Below are 16,607 nucleotides of genomic sequence, written 5' to 3'. Positions count from 1 at the left end.
GCGGCCTCGGGAGGGCGGCGCGGGGAAGGGTCCAGCTCCATCTTGAGGCGCGGGTCCCTGCGCCGAAGTCTCCGGGACGTGAGCCGCAGGGCGCGGGGGGCGGGCGGCCGCACGCGGGCGGAGCGGACCCCCGGGGGCGGCCCGAGTCCCGGCTCTCCGCGCTCGGGGTCTCCTCCCACCACCAGGGATCCCTCCCGCGCGCCCCTCCCCGCAGGGCGAGCTGGGCCCCGGCCCGGGGCGGGGCCGGGGGCGGGGCCGGGGGGCGGGCCGGGGGTGGGCGGGCCCTGGGGTGGGCGGGGCAGGCGGCGGCTGCGGCGGCGGCTGGAGAAAAGTTGTCCCGGCCAGAGCGCGCGCTGCCGCGGGATCCGGAGCCGCCGCGTCGCCACGGCGGGGGCAGGCGCGACCACCGGATCCGCAGCCGGGCCGGCCGACTCGCAGCCGGGGGTCGCCCCCGGGCATGGGACAGCCGGCGGGGACGGCGGGCCGGCGCTGCGCCCCGGGCGGGCGGAGGGCGGCCTGAGCTGCCGGGACGCAGGATGCGCTCCGAGGGCGCGGCCCCCGGGCCGGTGGCGCCGCTGTGCGGGGCGCTCAGCCTGGTGCTCGGCGCGCTGCTGGGCAAAGGTAAGGCGGGGCGGGAAGTTCCCGGGTCTCGGTGAGCCGGGGCGGGGGGAGCCGGAAGGCGGGGTGTCGCCGGGACCTTGGGGAGGGCTCTGGTCCCACCCGGAGCGCCTGTGCCGGGCGCCCAGCGGCCCTTCCCGAGCCGGGAGGACCCGGTTGGGCGCCGCGTGCGTGGGGTCTGGGCAAATTCCGCTGGTCGGCTCTATCCGGGTTCTGGGTGCCTCCCAGGGGTGAGGGGGGGCGTGGCTGGGGGGGGCACTGTGGCCCCCAGGCCCGAATTCCGTGCGGACCTAACCCAGTCCCAGCAGTCACACTGTGGAGCGGGGAGCCTGCCTCGTTGCCCCCCCCCCCCCAACCCCCCCGGTCGGTCACACTGACAGGAGGTCCAGGAGGGCGGACCTGGTCCTTTGCGCCCCGGCCGTGGGGTCCCGAGAAGCGACCTCGACCCCCGGAGGAACGCGCGCTCTCCGCGCGCCGCTCGCGGGGGCCCCGGCGGGAGCCCGGCTTGGAGGCGGCGCGCCTGGGGCGTGCGGCAAGGTGGGGGGCGCGGTGGCGGCCCGGGACCTGGGCTTCCCGGCAGCTCGGTCCCCGGAGGCCGCGCGCCTCAGTCTCCTCATCTCGGCAATGGGGACGACGACCCTGCCCAAGGCTGGGGAGGCTGCGGCGAGCGAGTGCCGGGAGCGCAGAGGGCTCACGGAGGGTGCCGCTGCCACTGTCGTGGCGGTCGTGGGCGTGTGCGCTGGGGCCAGCGGCAGGAGCGGCGCGGAGAGCGGGACCCGGGCCCGGAAGCGCCCTTCCCGGCCGGGCTCCGGCGCCGGGGCCGCGGGCGGGCGGGGACTGCGGCGCGCACATCGCTGTGCGGAGTCCCGGCTGCCGGGCCGGGCGCGGAAGAGGAGAGGGGCGCTCCCCTGCCGCCGGCGGCGCGCGGGGCGGGAGACCCGGGTCTCAGGGTGACACGGCGGTGGCACAGGCGTCCCTGCGCCTTCGCGCGGCGCCGCGGCCCGGGCCCGGCCGAGTGCAGCCCGAGGAGAATCCCGGCTCTCTCCCGGCCCAGGCTCTGCGGGCTGGGCCGCTAAGGCGTCGGGAGACACAAGTTGCCAACTGAGGTTAAAAAGTAGCATTTGCTTTTCCAAAGTGCTTAAGCACCGACCGAAATTCCAGAGAAATCTGCGTGCCTTGAGGCTGCAGGTTCCCAGGCGCACCAACTGGACAGAGTCGTTGTTTTCTCGAACAGTGTTCCTTTCTCCCAGAGCCCCAGGTAGACGGCAGTGTGCGCTCGCGCGCCAAGGGCTGGGGATACTTTTCTGTTTTATCTGAAAGAGCAAACATTCGGCATCTGGCGCCTTAATTCTGCTGTTATAGCTCTGGGTCCTATCATTTGTAGGATTCGCTTTCCCAACATGTGAAGTGGCCATTAAAAAAGAAATCCCTTCCCCAAATACTTCCCGGGGACTTTGGGATGGGAAAGCGGCTGGACCGATGATGTAGAGGAAGGTGGGGTCATTGTAAAGTGACCAAGGGGTGAGAGCCCCTGATCAGGTTTACTCCCCGCCTCCGTAGAGGATGTAATCAGGCCAGAAGTCTGGGTGCTGAAGGTGCCTTGTAAAAGTAAGTTGTGGGCTTCTCATAATTAAATCCCTTCTTTCCGCCCCCCCCCCACCCCCCAATCTGGAGGATTCTAACTGTGATTTAGAAGAGGTACCCTTACAAATGCCCATGTAGAGGAAGCTAAGGGCAGAGATTTGGTGGGAAAGTGGGCCTGGGAGTTTTATTTTCAAAATGCTATTTGCACAGCAAGGGTTGGGGGGACGGAGACTACAGGGATGGAGATTTCCCACCTGTACCCACAGCCGCCCCTCCCTGGCTTAGCACCACCTTGATTTTCCTTTCCTTGCTTCCTTCTGCTTGACAGTTTTCAGCTGCGGTTCGGGGGCCTGCGGCCGGCAACTCATCCCCTGTCAAATGTTTTTCATTGTTTCCCAGGACCGAAAGCATCACGGCAGCTCCCTTCTGATGCCTCCCCAAAGAAAAAGTGAGATTTCTTCTAGAGAGGAAAGTGTCCCCACCCTCATTTAAATCTGTGCTGGCTGGGGGGGGGGGGGGGGGGGGAGCCTTCTCTGACTCTTCCTGCCAGAGGATTTAAGTGCTGATTTCTAGAATCCTTGAAACCACTGATCAATGTTTAGTACCAATTGTACGTTTATTTTCCACTGTGGATTTAAGTCTCTGCAAGTCTCAGGGTTTAGAGTAGAGTCCTTGTTCCTGGGAGGTTCTATAAATAGCCAGGATGGAAGAAGGGAGTCTTCGTAAGATTTAAGACCTAAGATGTAAGTAAGACTCGGGTAGGTGAGGGGAAGTGTCCTTCAGTTAGAGGTTGAGGAATTGAGCCCCAGGTGAGGCAGCGGGAGGGGCCTCGGTGGGCTGAGAGGCTGCCCCAGAATGTACTCGTGCTTGTGGGTCGCGTACAGGACCCTGGGGAAGGGCACACGAGACCACAGCCTGTTCTGAAGTCTGTGGGGCCCGATGTGCTTCAAGATTCAGAAATACCGAGACCTTTGAAGAGCTAGCTGGCCAGAGGCATAGGGTCGCACACGCCTACGGTATAGCACCCCCAGGCTGGGTGTGGGTTTGGACCCTGTAACTGCACACATTGGTAATTTTGCATGAACTGCACAAGTACGTAAAGGAGGATAATACCCCAACTAGCCTCGCTTCGCTTTATTTAATTTAGTGATGCGTGTAGTTACTTCTTCTAAAGATTTTATTTTTAAGTCCTCTCTACACCCACCGTAGGGCTCGAACTCACAACCCGCATGCCCTACCGTCTGAGCCAGCCGGGTGCCCTGAGGCTCACTTCGCTTTGGGTCCACACTGGCCGCCAAGTGAATTAAGACCAAACAAGCAGACCTTTTGGGATCTCGAGGTTCTTAAAATTTTTGTTTGTTTGTTTTTATTTATTTTTGAGACAGAGCGCAAGCAGGGGAGGGGCAGAGAGAGAGGGAGACACAGAATCCGAAGCGGGCTCCAGGCTCCGAGCTGTCAGCACAGAGCCCGACTTGGGGCTCGAACTCACAAACCGTGAGATCACGACCTGAGCCGAAGTCTGACGATTAACCGACTGAGCCCCCTGGGTGCCCGGGTGTTGTTTTTTAGAAAGTGAGTGGGCTCCCCAGATTGGGAGAATTCATGATTAAAGCAGGATTTACAACTTCAACCTTGGGTGCACATTTCCATATGCCTCCACTGTGCCAAAGCTGGACATAGGAGTGCCTCCTGGGTGGGCTGATGATTCACCTGCTTCCCCTCCTTGCTGCCCTCCCCCAGCCACTTGGGCCTTGGGCTCTTTCTTCTTCCTTTGTCTCACTGTTCACTGTTCGCTTAATCACAAGAGTGGCCAGCGTTAGGCAGAGAACTCAGAACTCTCAATTATATTAGTAGTTAGCACCTCCATGAGCAGAGGTTAAAACAAAGCCTCTGCATGTATTAGACATTTCATACATCCATAGTCATGAGAAGCAAGGTTAATAAAAACGAGTCTTTGGTATATTAATTGGAGTGAAAGGGAGTATTACTGAATTAATGGAATAAATGGAAAGTCTGATGGATAGAATTTTTTTTATAGCAATCCACTTTGTTTAAAAGTCAGATGTATTAAGATATAATTTGCATACAGTAAAATTCACCCTTTTGAGTACAGTTATATGTTTCGACAAACCTGTGTACTCCTGCAAAACACCACCACTGTTATGGTGCAGAATATTTCCATCACTCCCCAAAATTCGTCTGTGCCCCGGGTGGCCTCCCCACAGCCCCTGGCAGCCGCTCGTCCCTTTTCTGTCCTTATAGGTCTGCCTTTTTCATAATTCCGTAAAAATGGGGTCATGAGATGATGCAGCTTTCGAATCTTTTGCTTAGTACAGCGCACTGAATAAATATTCACCCACCTCCAGTACAACAGGTTGTTCCTTCTGGATGGTACATGACATTCTGTCGGACACCTGGGTCACACTCGTTTGTTTCCTAGTTGAGGGACCTTTGGATTACCCCTAGCTTTTGGTAATTATGCAAAGCGTCACTGTAAATACTCACAAGCAAGTTTTCACGCAGACGTAGTTTTTTATTCTCTTCGGGTACATACCTGGAACTGGGATTGCCGGCTGTTACGGTTAGTGGATGTGTAACTTTATCACACTGCAAACTCTTTTTGTACGTAGTGACATTTTGCATTCGCACCAGCAAGGTGTAAGAGTCCCAGCTGATTTCTGTCTCCATCACTGCTTACTGCTCGCCATTTTGTTTTCTTTGATTTTTAATAGTTTTAGGAGGGGGCAGTGGTGTTTCTTTGAGGTGTTGGTTGTCAGCCTTATGACTAATGGTGTTCAGCATTCTTTGTGATCATTTGCTGTTTTCTGTTTTCTTCGGTGAAATGTCTCTTTCCGATCTCTGCCCATGTATGTTATTGGTTCTTGTTTTTCCTGTTACTGATCTTGGAGGATCCTTTATATATTATGGTTGTGAGTCCTTTATCCGATACATGTTTACGGAGACCTTCTGCCAGTCTGTGTTTTTGGAAAAGCAAAGGTGTGTAATTTTAATGACGTTTGCTGTGTTAATTTTACTCTCGGTAATTTGGGGTCACATTGAAGAAGTATTCGCCTAGCCCACGGTCACAGGGACGCTTCACATGTTCACCGTGTTGTTCAGGCACCTCCCATTCCTACTGACTTTAGTTTTTTCTTCCGTCAGTTACTCAGAGGAGTGTTGAGATCTCCAGCTCTGTTTTGCAGCTGTCTGTTTTTCATTAAAGTTCTGTCAGCTTTTCCTTCGTATATTTTGAAACACAGCTTTAGGTCCATACACACCTAGTATTGTTATGTCTTTGTGGTGAATTGACCTCTTTTTCATTATGTGATAGCCTTCTTTATCCTTGGAAAAATGTTTTGAGGTCTGTTTCATCTGCTATTAACATAGGCACCTCAGCTTTCCTTTGATTAGTGCTTGCGCTTGTCAAATCTTTTTTTTTTTTAATTTTTTTAATGTTTATTCTTGAGAGAGAGAGAGACAGAGTGTGAGCAGGGGAGGGGCAGAGAGAGAGAGGGAGACAGAATCTGAAGCAGTCTCCAGGCTCCGAGCTGTCAGCATAGAGCCTGATGTGGGACTTGAAGCCACAAACGTCAAGATCATGATCTGATCCAAAGTTGGACACTTAACTGACTGAGCCACCCAGGCGCCCCCTGTAAAATCTTTTTTTTTTTTTTTTAACTAATCTATTTATTTATTTTTATAAATGTTTATTCTTTTTTTTTTTTAATGTTTATTTATTTTTGAGACAGAGTGAGACAGAGCATGAACGGGGGAGGGTCAGAGAGAGAGGGAGACATAGAATCCGAAGCAGGCTCCAGGCTCTGAGCTGTCAGCACAGAGCCCAACACGGGGCTCGAACTCACGGACCGTGAGATCATGACCTGAGCCGGAGTGGGAAGCTTAACCGACTGAGACACCCAGGCGCCCCTATTCATTTTTGAGAGAGAGAACGTGAGTGGGGAAGGGGCAGAGAGGGAAAGGAACAGAGGATCTGAAGCGGGCTCCACGCTGACAGCAGTAAACCCAAGGTAGGGCTTGAACTCACAACCCATGAGATCATGACCCGACCCTAAGTCAGACACTCAACCGACTGCGCCATCCAGGTGCCCCTGTGTCTTTATATTTAATGTCGTTTGTTGGGTTTTGCCTGTTCATTCCATCTGTTAATCTGTGTCTTTTAATCTTTGTGTTTAGACCATTTATATTTAATGTGATTATTGATATGTTTGTATGGAAATCCACCACCTTGCTCTTTGTTTTCTTTATAATCCCCCTGTTCTTTACCTTTTTTTCTTATTTTTCTGCATGGTTTTGTATTGGATATATGTTTCATGATTCCATTTATGTCCATATTGGCTCACTACTCCTACCTCTTTAAATTTTAGTCATTGCTGTAAGGTTTACAAAATACATCTTTAATTCATCAAAGCCTACATTCACCATGTGTTATGCTGCTTTAAATGTTGTGTAAGAAACTTAAAACAGTGTACCTCCAATACTTTTTCCCTCTATGTATAATCCTTTTCAAGTGCATACATCTTACACCCTAGGAATCGCTAAGAGAATTTTCAGTTAGAGATTATTTGTGTATACTTTGAGGAAGGATAAAAATCATGTTTCATTGGCTTGCCTTGGTTTCTGAGTGGGTACTTCTTATACCCTTGAAACAGTTTTCTCTGCGGGACTTTGTTCTGTCTCCTGCTTGTGTGCTGAGCTGCACAAAAGTGTTTAAACACCTTAGGGATTTAGAAGTTAACTGCCTTTAAGGAGAGAACAAAGGTGAAATACAACACAGCCAAGTCTGAATTAGCAAAATTTCCAGGACAGCGGTTCTAGATACTCTCCTAGAGTGACTGATTCCTTGTCTTCTGCAGCGTGTACGTTCCTTTGCCACTGATTAAGGATGTTCTTAGCGGTGATGTTAGGCGTGTTTGGTTCACAATTGCAAATGTCTGCAATGCTAAGGCAATTCAAAGGGTCCATATAGGAGACCATGCGTTCTCTACATAAAATGCCTTTTCTTTCTTCCTCAGCACCCTTCCTGTTGTCAGCCACACGCAAAACTATCACTTATGGATTAGGTAGGCAGGCTCAGTCCCATAGAAGGAGAAGCTTAAGTTTGAGCCTTTTTGTGTCATTTCCTAGATGCATTGGTCAGAAGCCTGTGTCAGCCACAGAAACATCTCAGGGCCGCCAGAGAAACAGGGATTTGGAGCGCATGATCCTGGAGGTAAAGGGGTCAGAAGTTGCCTTATTATAATTGATGTCTTGCCTCACGGTGCTGCCATCATTTTATTCATTTTATCTCTGTGCTCCCGTTTTAGAATCTAGGGAGAAAGAAAGTCTAGAACCCTGGGCGAACTTTAGCATCACCTGGGAAGCTTTCAAAAATGCTAATCCCCAGGCCCTACCCCACACTGATTGAATGAGGATCTTTGGTAGCGGTGGACGAGGGGTGGGCATCAAGGCGGGGCTGGTCGTACTTAGTTTTCTGAAGCTGCTCTGGGGATTCCACGGTGTATCCAGGATTGAGAACTGGTTGCCTAGGGTCCTGTCTGCGCAGAAAAGGTGAAGACCGTGTGATAGACACTTTCACCATTTCATATTCAAGGGGAAAGGGTATTTCTCCCGGATGAAAAAGGAGAAGCTGTTACGCAAGGTGGTGGGATGGGCACTGGATGCGAAATCAGCACCTGTCCATCCAGCCTCGGTTTCACGAGGTGGCAGTAATAACACCTGCTCTGCAGGATTATTGAGAATGTGGAGGGAACAGCCAGTGGGAGACCTTAGCACCGGGCGTTAGTCTCCTGAGGCTGCTGTCACAAGTAATGCCTAACTGGGCAGCTCAGTACGACAGAACCGTATTCTTTCTCAGTTGCAGAGCCTGAAATCTGAACTCTGGTGCCGGAGGGGCCGTGCTTTTCTGAAGACTCTGGGGGAGGACCCTTCTTTGTTCTGTCCGCTTTGCTGACCCCTGGTGCTCCCCGCCTGCACCTGGATCCCCCCAGCCTCTGCCTTCCTCCTCACGTAGCTTTCTCTGAACACCTCTTCCCTCTGTCTTACGAGGACACCTGTCACTGATTTCCGGCCCACCCTAACCCGGGGTGAAGTCGTCCTGAGATCTTGGACTGAATTACGTCTGAAAAGACCCATTTTGCAAATCAGGTCACGTTCACAGGTCCCATGTGCACATAGCTCTTGGCGGCCACCATTCCATCCATCATAGCCGGTGAGATCAGGCACGTAGAAAAAGCTCACTAGGGGCGCCTGGGTGGCTCAGTCAGTTCGGCGACCGACTTCGGCTCAGGTCATGATCTCACGGTTTGTGGGTTCGAGCCCCGCGTCGGGCTCTGTGCTGACAGCTCAGAGCCTGGAGCCTGTTTCCGATTCTGTGTCTCCCTCTCTCTGACCCTCCCCGTTCATGCTCTGTCTCTCTCTGTCTCAAAAATAAATAAACATTTAAAAAAAAAGAAGAAAGATAAAAGAAAAAGCTCACTAAACCATAGCTCTTAGGATATGCATAATTACCAAAGCCACAGAGAAGGGGAATCACACAACGTGATCCGATAGAAACTACCCGTGGATATTTTTTAAGTAACTGGGCATCATGTATAAGAAAGAACAGTGAGCATGGCAATATCAGAGAACAGGAAACTCTGGTCAAGTGTGAAGGTGTCCACTCATTATCAGCCTAAACAGAGAGCCAGTGGTTTATATTCTGAGACCTCTCTTGACGTACTTCATGCTTAAATGCAGCTTAGATGTGATTCTGTCTGGCTTAGTCTCCTAATACCCGTGATACCTGCCTTCTCCCCTGGCTTCCCAGAGTATCAGAACCATCGAGAACAGCTCTCTCATCTTTCCTGGGTTAAAGTTTTCACCCAGCTCTGCTGCGGACTTTTCGTCGTTCTTGTTCGGTGCCTCCCTCCGGCCCCTTAATTACAATGTCTGCTTTCTGCCGTGTTTCCTCACGGTCTCTGCGGACTCAGAAGCAGTAGACGTGTGGATATAACACTACCCACTTGGGCATATGGTGGTCGATGAGCAGCTCTTCGAGGCAACGAGGGATTCTCGTTTTCTCCAAACAAACAAAGGAAGTTTAAAGCAGTCACCCGCCATCCCCACCACAGACACAGAACAGAAGGCTACTTCTGCTCTAACCTTGGCGTTCCAGCGAAGTGATGATTTGAGCCAAAAAAAAAAAAAAAGAAAGAAAAATCTAAACCTCACCCCATAAACAGGATGTGGTGCTGGGAGCAGCATCTCCAGTGGGAACAATGAGGTTGTGTTTGAAGCCCTCGGACAGGTTTTCCCTCCTCCCTGAGGGAGGTGGTCTTTGAAAACGCACCAAAACGCCCCAAATCCCTTGATCAGTCCTGACTCCCTTGGTTGCAAATAGTGAAAAACCCGACTTGCAGGCATGGAATCAAAGCCACAGACTTTAAAAAAAGGAAAAGAAAAAGAAGGCGGGTAGAATAAATGATGTTGCTCAGGTAACTGAAAAGCCCGTGTGGGCTTCAGGCACTGCTGGATCCAGGGGTCAGTTACTGCCACCAGACATAGCTCCTGGCTGTCTGTTCTCTCCCATGCCCTCTGTGTTGGCTGCGTTTTTGGGTGGTCGTCGTTGTCACCAGGGGCCCTCCAGCTTCACGTCCTGTTCACAGAGCGCACTCATGAAAAAGAAAGTGGCAGGGCGCCTGGGGGGCTCAGTCCCTTGAGCGTCTGACTTTGGCTCAGGTCGCGATCTCATGGCCCGTGAGTTCGAGCCCCGCGTCGGGCTCTGTGCTGACAGCTCGGAGCCTGGAGCCTGCTTCCGATTCTGGGTCTCCCTCTCTCTCTGCTCCTCCCCTGCTCGCACTCTGTCTCTCTCTCTCTCTCTCAAAAGTAAACAAACATTAAAAAAATAGAAGGACAGAAAGCAGCTTCCCAGGGGTGCCCGGGTGGCTCACTTGGCTGGGCATCCAGCTCTTGATTTCAGCTGAGGTCACAGTCTCAGGGTTGTGAGATCGAGCCCTGTGTTGGGCTCCACGCTGACAGCTGAGAGCCTGCTTGGGATTCTCTCTCTCCCTCTCTCTCTGCCCCTCCCCTGCTCCCTCTCTCTCTCTCAAAATAAATAAACATTAAAAATATTATCAAAAGAAGGAAGTGGCTTCCCAAATGATCATAGAAGGAGTTGATGGAGTACATCTCACGTCGCTCACTGGGGTCCCTGCCCAGCCCTGAGCCAGTCAGGGGCGAGACGAGAGAGAGAACGGAGGTGACGACTGGCCAGGCCTGGGACGTGCTGGTCTCGGGAGCCCGGGGTCATCGTACAGAGGGCGTCGTGGCCCAGAGACCGGGCAGGCCCTATGAGACGCCGGGTGGGCACGAGTCTATCCAGCCAAGCGAACGAGCGACACGAGGGAAACCAGAAGCCAGTGGGGCGGCTGCCTGTGGCAGCTTTCATCAGTCGGAGGCGCAGCCCGCGGGAGGTCACCCTGTCCCCTGGCCGTGTGCACACGCGGCCGCGTCCGGGCCCTCGCGCCTCCTCCCCCTCCCAGGCACCCGCACCGCCCAGTGGTTTTCTCTGGCCTTCCCTTAGCTCTGACTTTCCTCCTCCCCTCCCCGCCTCCCTCCCTGCATCAGACCTTCCGTCGGGGGCGGGCCGGGGACCGGGCACTACAGCAGAGGGGCAGTGAGGTCTTCTCCCTTCTGCCACCTGCCAGGAGCCCACCCAGGACCCAGAGGGGCCCCCGGACTCTGGAGCCTCAGCCACAGAAGGCGGCCTTGAGAGGCATCCTCGCTCACGAGCAAGAAACCGGATCCTGGGGGAGATCTCCATTTGGGGGGTTTGTTCCGCTCCAGCGCCGTTTCCTCCTTCCTGCTCCCTGCGTAGCCACGTGTTTGTGAATCTTTTGGGTCAGTGCACAGCCTCAGGTGACCGTTCTCCTTCTTTTCCCCCTTTATAACTGTAAGCAGAGAATTGACTCTGAGAGCAGGCCCTCTCCATTTTCCTTCAAACTCGGTGTTTTCGTCTAGTGCGCTGATGTCCTGATGACAAAATGCCATTTTCTTGCCGGAGTCTGTCATTCCCTGTTACTGGTCAGTTGTCTCCCCGGCCATGGTGTGGCCCTTGGACACTTGCCCCCCCAGCATCCATGGCGTGGCCCCTGGACACCGGCCCCCCAGCATCTATGGCTTGGGCCCACCAACAAGGAAGTTGGTGGACATCAGCTTCTTGCCAACCCTCAGTGGTCTGGCATTTCCTGGTCAGGGGGATTTTGGGTTTTTTTTCTCAGATGCCTTAACCACCTGTTCTCCCGGCGCACACGTTGCTGATGATTTGGTCCTGTCACTTCCTCATTCCTCACTGCCGATCCTGTAGAGAGAGTCCTTGATGACCGAAGTGTCCACCGTTGTCAGCTCGTAGCAACTGCATCCTGGTTGAGGAGGCCCCCCTCAGACGCTTCCTGACCAGCAGTGAGATCGCGTCGTCCTCTGTTCAGAACCCTGCAGGGGCAGGGGCAGGGGCAGGGGCAGAGGCTCCTGTCAGATTCAGAGCCAGAGTTGCAGTCTGTTGCGGGAGCTCCGAGGTGCTGGGTGACCTCTGATCCCCGAGCACCCTTCTGGCCTCATCTCAACCTCCACACCCTCACATGTGGACTCCGACCGCAGGACCTTTGCACGTGCATATTCACTTCACTGACGCTGTCCACATCAGGTCTCTGATCACAGGTCACCTTCTCTTAGAGAAGTCTCTCTTTTTCTGTGCCATCTGCTGATTCGTACCCTTACGGCACTTCCTGTGCTCCTTCCTTTTTTCTTTTCTTTTAGTTTTTCTTTGCACTTATCACCACCTGATAATCCACAGATTTGACATATTTGTTTATCTGTCTCCCTCTCCCCTAGGATTTAAGCTCTCTGAGAACAGAAAATGTTTTCTGTCCCATTCACTGTCGTGTGTCCCTGTTCTCCTTACCGGCTCCAGTGCCTGGCGTATATGAGGCCCTTACTACTTGGCGGATGAGTGACTTAATTCTATCTTTGTGTCTGCCTTTCACACAGAGCAAATCTCTTCGATCTTGGAAGGTCAGAGAAACAGGTACGTTTTATGTGCTGGACCTCTTTAGCTGGCTACCATTTTATGAAGGGTCTCGGACTGGGCTCAGAACCCGCCAGTATCCCTTCGTCCCCTCAGTCACTCCAGAAAAGCGTCCCTGTCAGATTTGAGGTGAGAAGGTTCATACAGGAGCGTGATGCTGGCCAGGAGATGTGCTGGCCAGAGGCCGGTTAAGTCTCCCACGTTCTTTCTGTGTGGCCATCCTTTCCTGCGCCCCTCTGCCTCTTTCTGGTGAGATCCAAGAGAGGCTCCTTCGCAGATAATGGTTCCCAGAAGTGGCCACAGGAAAGGAATCAACTTAAAACAGAGACCAGAATTTCACTGTGTAAACAGTGAAAAACATCCTTGATTAGGACTTTCTCTGAACAACTGAGTGGATTACTGAAATAATGGCAAGTGATTGCACATGGGTACGAGATATCTTTTGGGGGATGATGAAATTATTCTAAAATTAGTCATCAGATACGGCTTGATCCAGGTGTTCAATTACGACATCAGTTTTTGTTTCGTTCTTTTCTTTGTTTTAGTTCTTCTCTTTGCCTGTGATGGTGGCGCCTCGTGGTCTCACCTTCTCACCCTTGCTGAGGTGAGGCTGTGCCGTGTCTCACTGCCTCAGTTTGGTTCTAGAACCTGGGGGAGGAGCTTCTGAGGGCTCAGAGCGGGGTGCCGAGGAAAATTTGGGTGGTACCGCGAGAGAAAACGGTGAGCGACTGGGGACAAAAATAAAAACCGACGTCCCTACGTTTCCAAATCGAGGAGTATGCACAGCACAGGTAGAGGAGACAGAAGTCAGGCAAACAAGTTGTACCTCTTTGCCGCTCAGAAATCTACCTGCGTCCGTGCGCACGAACAGGACGCAGCGTGAAGATGTGTCTGTCTAATTGAGTCTGTGTCAGACTTGCCCGAACCCGGGATGAGCAAACGTCATTCATCGCTCGCCTGTCAAGCCAGCGTTCTCCACCCATCAGGCAAGATCAGGTGCCAGAGGTGGTTGGAGAGACAAAGGCAGGATCCAGAGGGAGCCGGCTTCAGCAAGTCCGTATTTTGGCCTTGGCCTCGCTGACGGGTCCTCACTGGGAGGCAGGGAGGGATAAGGTGTTCATCCCCACCTGGGTGCGATCGCCGCTCCACTGTGCAGATACGGGCACGCTGATGGAGCCGGCAGAGCCCCGGTTTCTGGATCTGTGCAAGGAGGCTCAGAGAGATTGCAGAGGGGCCAGTGGTTGTTGGATAGTTGGCTTCCCTCCCCCCCCCCCAACCATTTGCCCACATTCCAGGTACAATATCTATTCTTCATCTTTCTCTGGGCTCTGGGGGGCTGACCCCTCAGGGGGCAGTTCCTGTGGCTGCTGGAGTCCGTCTGGAGTTGGCCAACGGGGCCTTGGCAGGGGCTGGAGGGCAGGACAAGAGGAGGCTGGTGTATGTATGATGCACCTGCTCCCTGGGCATCTGCCCTGCCCCCCCCCCCATATGACTGGAACTCTTGTCGGGGGCCCCTGTCTAAGACCCCCCCGTGCTCACTGGGTTCAGTAACACTCCCTTCTCCTCTTGCCCCATCTGAAGGTGCCAGAGAGGGCGCTGGGTACCACTGGGCGCCCCCACCGTTGCTCATCGGTGGGCACCCAGTGCCAGCTTCACACTTCCTCCATGAGTAGTCCCCCCCTCAAGGCACGCCAGCCCTCTGAGTTGGATTCTCCTTCCTCTTGAGATGGACACGTGTCCAAATAAAACTCACACATAGGGGAGGGTAGTCGGAGGCTTTCTTGTTTTCATCTTCAAACAAGCTCAGACATCTGGAGGAGCTTCGAGGACCAGTGCCTGGGACTTTTGCCCCCTGAGCCGTTTCCGAGTAACGGACCAAATAGACGCTCATCGCCCCTGAATGTTGGCTGCGTGTTTTCTCGCCCACAAAGCCATTCTCTTCCGGAAGTGCAGTGCAGCGACAAAATCGGGGAATTCGTGTTTCTGCGTTACTGCCTCCCAGTCCTAAGACCCCAGCCCAGTCTCCCCTGTTGTCTGGATGAATCTCTTCCGTGTCACTCACGGCTCTTTATTTTCCTTCAGTCTTTTCTCGGATTTCGTGACCGTGACTCTTCCGAAGATCGCAGGCTGGTTATTTTGTGGCCGTCTCTCGATGTGGGTTCGTCTGGGGTTTCTTCATGACCACCTCCTGATGACGCACCTTTGGCAGGAGTGTGCCAGAGGGGCTGCTCTGGTCTCGTTGCGTTTTGTCAGGTGGCGCGCGATTTAAATTTGTCACACTGAGTGGTGGTCACTCCCTTGATTCAGGCACCAGGCGCCAGGCTTCTCTACTGCGAAGTCACTCTTGTCCTCTGAGAAATGAGTAAATATTTCGTGAAAACACATCTAGAGACAACGTAAACATCCTGTTCGTCCTAAGAGTTTCGATATTTCATTTATGGGTTTATTAACAGAATGGGCTCCTGGATTTCTTTCGTCGAAGGCTTCAGTTTCACCGCCGCCATTATTTTGATGCTCAGGATATCTTACCTTTGGCCAGCGGGAGCCCTCTCGTCATATCCCGTGTCCTCTGACACGTCCTCATTGTCCCTTTAAGCTCCCTCTTCCTTCCTGGGCATCAGAAGAAGGTGGAAGGTGCATCTGAGTTCCTTTTAATGGGCAGCCATGGTGCTTAGAAACCCAAATCTAGGCTCTCGATGTGCTCGTTGCTATTTGGGAGTGTGCTCTGTCCAAACCTCTCTGCGGATGGAGCCAGGAACTGTCGCACACACGTCCCCACCTCTGTCTTCGTCTTCAAATGCGTGAGTTCACACCGGTGCCTCACAGTCTAATAAGAATCACGGGGCTTGCTCCAGATTTCTTCTTCTCTAGGTTTGTCACTCCCTCCCCCGTCTCCATTCCAGGCCACCCCCCCCCCGTTTGTCTCCTTCTCAGGCCACTTGGGCTCAGCCACATACGTCTCTTGCTGGCTGCCCTCCTTGCCCCACTAAGTCTGTGGTTCCTGAACATTCCATCCCAGCTGGGTGCTTCTTCCAACCACCCCCACCCTGGTACCCAGCCCGGAGCCACTACGTCCACTGGCCCTGGCCTCCCAGGCTGGCCGCCCTCCCAGCCCTGGTGGCATCACACCAAACTACTCTGAAAAGGAGGAGTCTGTGCCTTCTTATTTGCATGAATTTCACTATATTATTTTCTTAGAAAACGTCTATACATTTCAAACCACAGGGATATGCTACAAGTTCTCTGTGCCAAGGGGTCCTTCTCCTTTTCAGGGGCGGATGAGGACTGCAACCAGAGAGGACCGCGGGCCACGCCACCCTGGCCACTTGTTTCAGGAACCCCTTGTCCACAGGATGGAGGACGGAGTGGGTGACGCCACTTTAATGTTTCCTGGTACCCATCTGTGATTACCAACATGTACCAGGTGTGGGCGATCTGAAATGAACTCGTTTTAAAGATTTTTTAAATGTTTATTTATTTTTTGAGAGAGAGAGCAGGGGAGGAGCCGGGGGGGCGGGGCGGGGGGACAGAGGATCCAAAGCGGATTCTGCACCAACAGCAGAGAGCCTGATGCAAGGCTCGAATTCACCAGCTGTGAGATCATGATCTGCCAAAGTCAGGCACATTACTGACCGAGCCTCCCAGGCGCCCCCGAGACGAACTCAGCATAAACAGTTTTGCATTTGCAGTACCTGGGGAAAAAAGAAAGTATTTTTGGTGCATCTAAATACCTTTATTCGCCTTCACACACGTCTTTGGTATTCCGGAAGGGTGTGCCTCTTTGGGACAGATACACCCACGTATGTATATATTAACTTATTTTTCACAGAGACCCCATGAGATGGGTACAATTGTTATCCCAATGACCAGGAGCACGGAGGTCTTCATGACTCAAGCAGACCAAGAAATCTGGGCTTTTAAGACCGTGAAATGGTCCTGTTTTCAAGGTGTGGCTACAAATCCAAAATCTGTTCAACGCTTCATGGGACACACAGTCTGGATTACGGTCTCTGGGCTCCCAGTCTTTCTCCCCTGCCCTTGTGACTCCGCTTGGGCAGGAAAGGGCAATTAGAACAGGCCCAGTCTGGGCACAGGCCCATGTGACCACAGCAGCGAGATCCACACATGCAATGATGTTGGCATCCTGTCCACACGGTTGCAGTCGGGAGAAGAGTTCTTCCCGGGAGAGGCGGGGATGTGGGCACCAGACAGAGAGGAGGGATGCTAGGCAGACCGAAGCAGTGTCCACGGTAGAGGATCCCGTAGACTGGGTGGAGGGGGGTGGAGTGACCTGAGATGCTGGACAAGAGACGGCAACAGAGAG

General features: G+C 53.3%; 1 protein-coding gene across 1 annotated transcript in view; it reads left to right on the top strand.

The window, feature by feature from the left end:
• The first annotated feature begins 323 nt into the window (after window positions 1-323).
• The window catches only part of TMEM132C (transmembrane protein 132C), a 306,676-nt gene continuing 290,392 nt past the window's right edge, over window positions 324-16,607 (top strand). The window contains exon 1 of the mRNA XM_060612060.3: window positions 324-621. Within this exon, the coding sequence (XP_060468043.3) occupies window positions 537-621 (85 nt within the window). The 5' untranslated portion in view covers window positions 324-536. The remainder of the gene's footprint in view (window positions 622-16,607) is intronic.

Source organism: Panthera onca, chromosome D3 (genome assembly GCF_046562875.1).
Source record: "Panthera onca isolate mPanOnc1 chromosome D3, mPanOnc1 haplotype 2, whole genome shotgun sequence".
Classification (NCBI taxonomy): domain Eukaryota; kingdom Metazoa; phylum Chordata; class Mammalia; order Carnivora; family Felidae; genus Panthera; species Panthera onca.
This window is presented reverse-complemented; position numbering and strand designations above follow the sequence as displayed.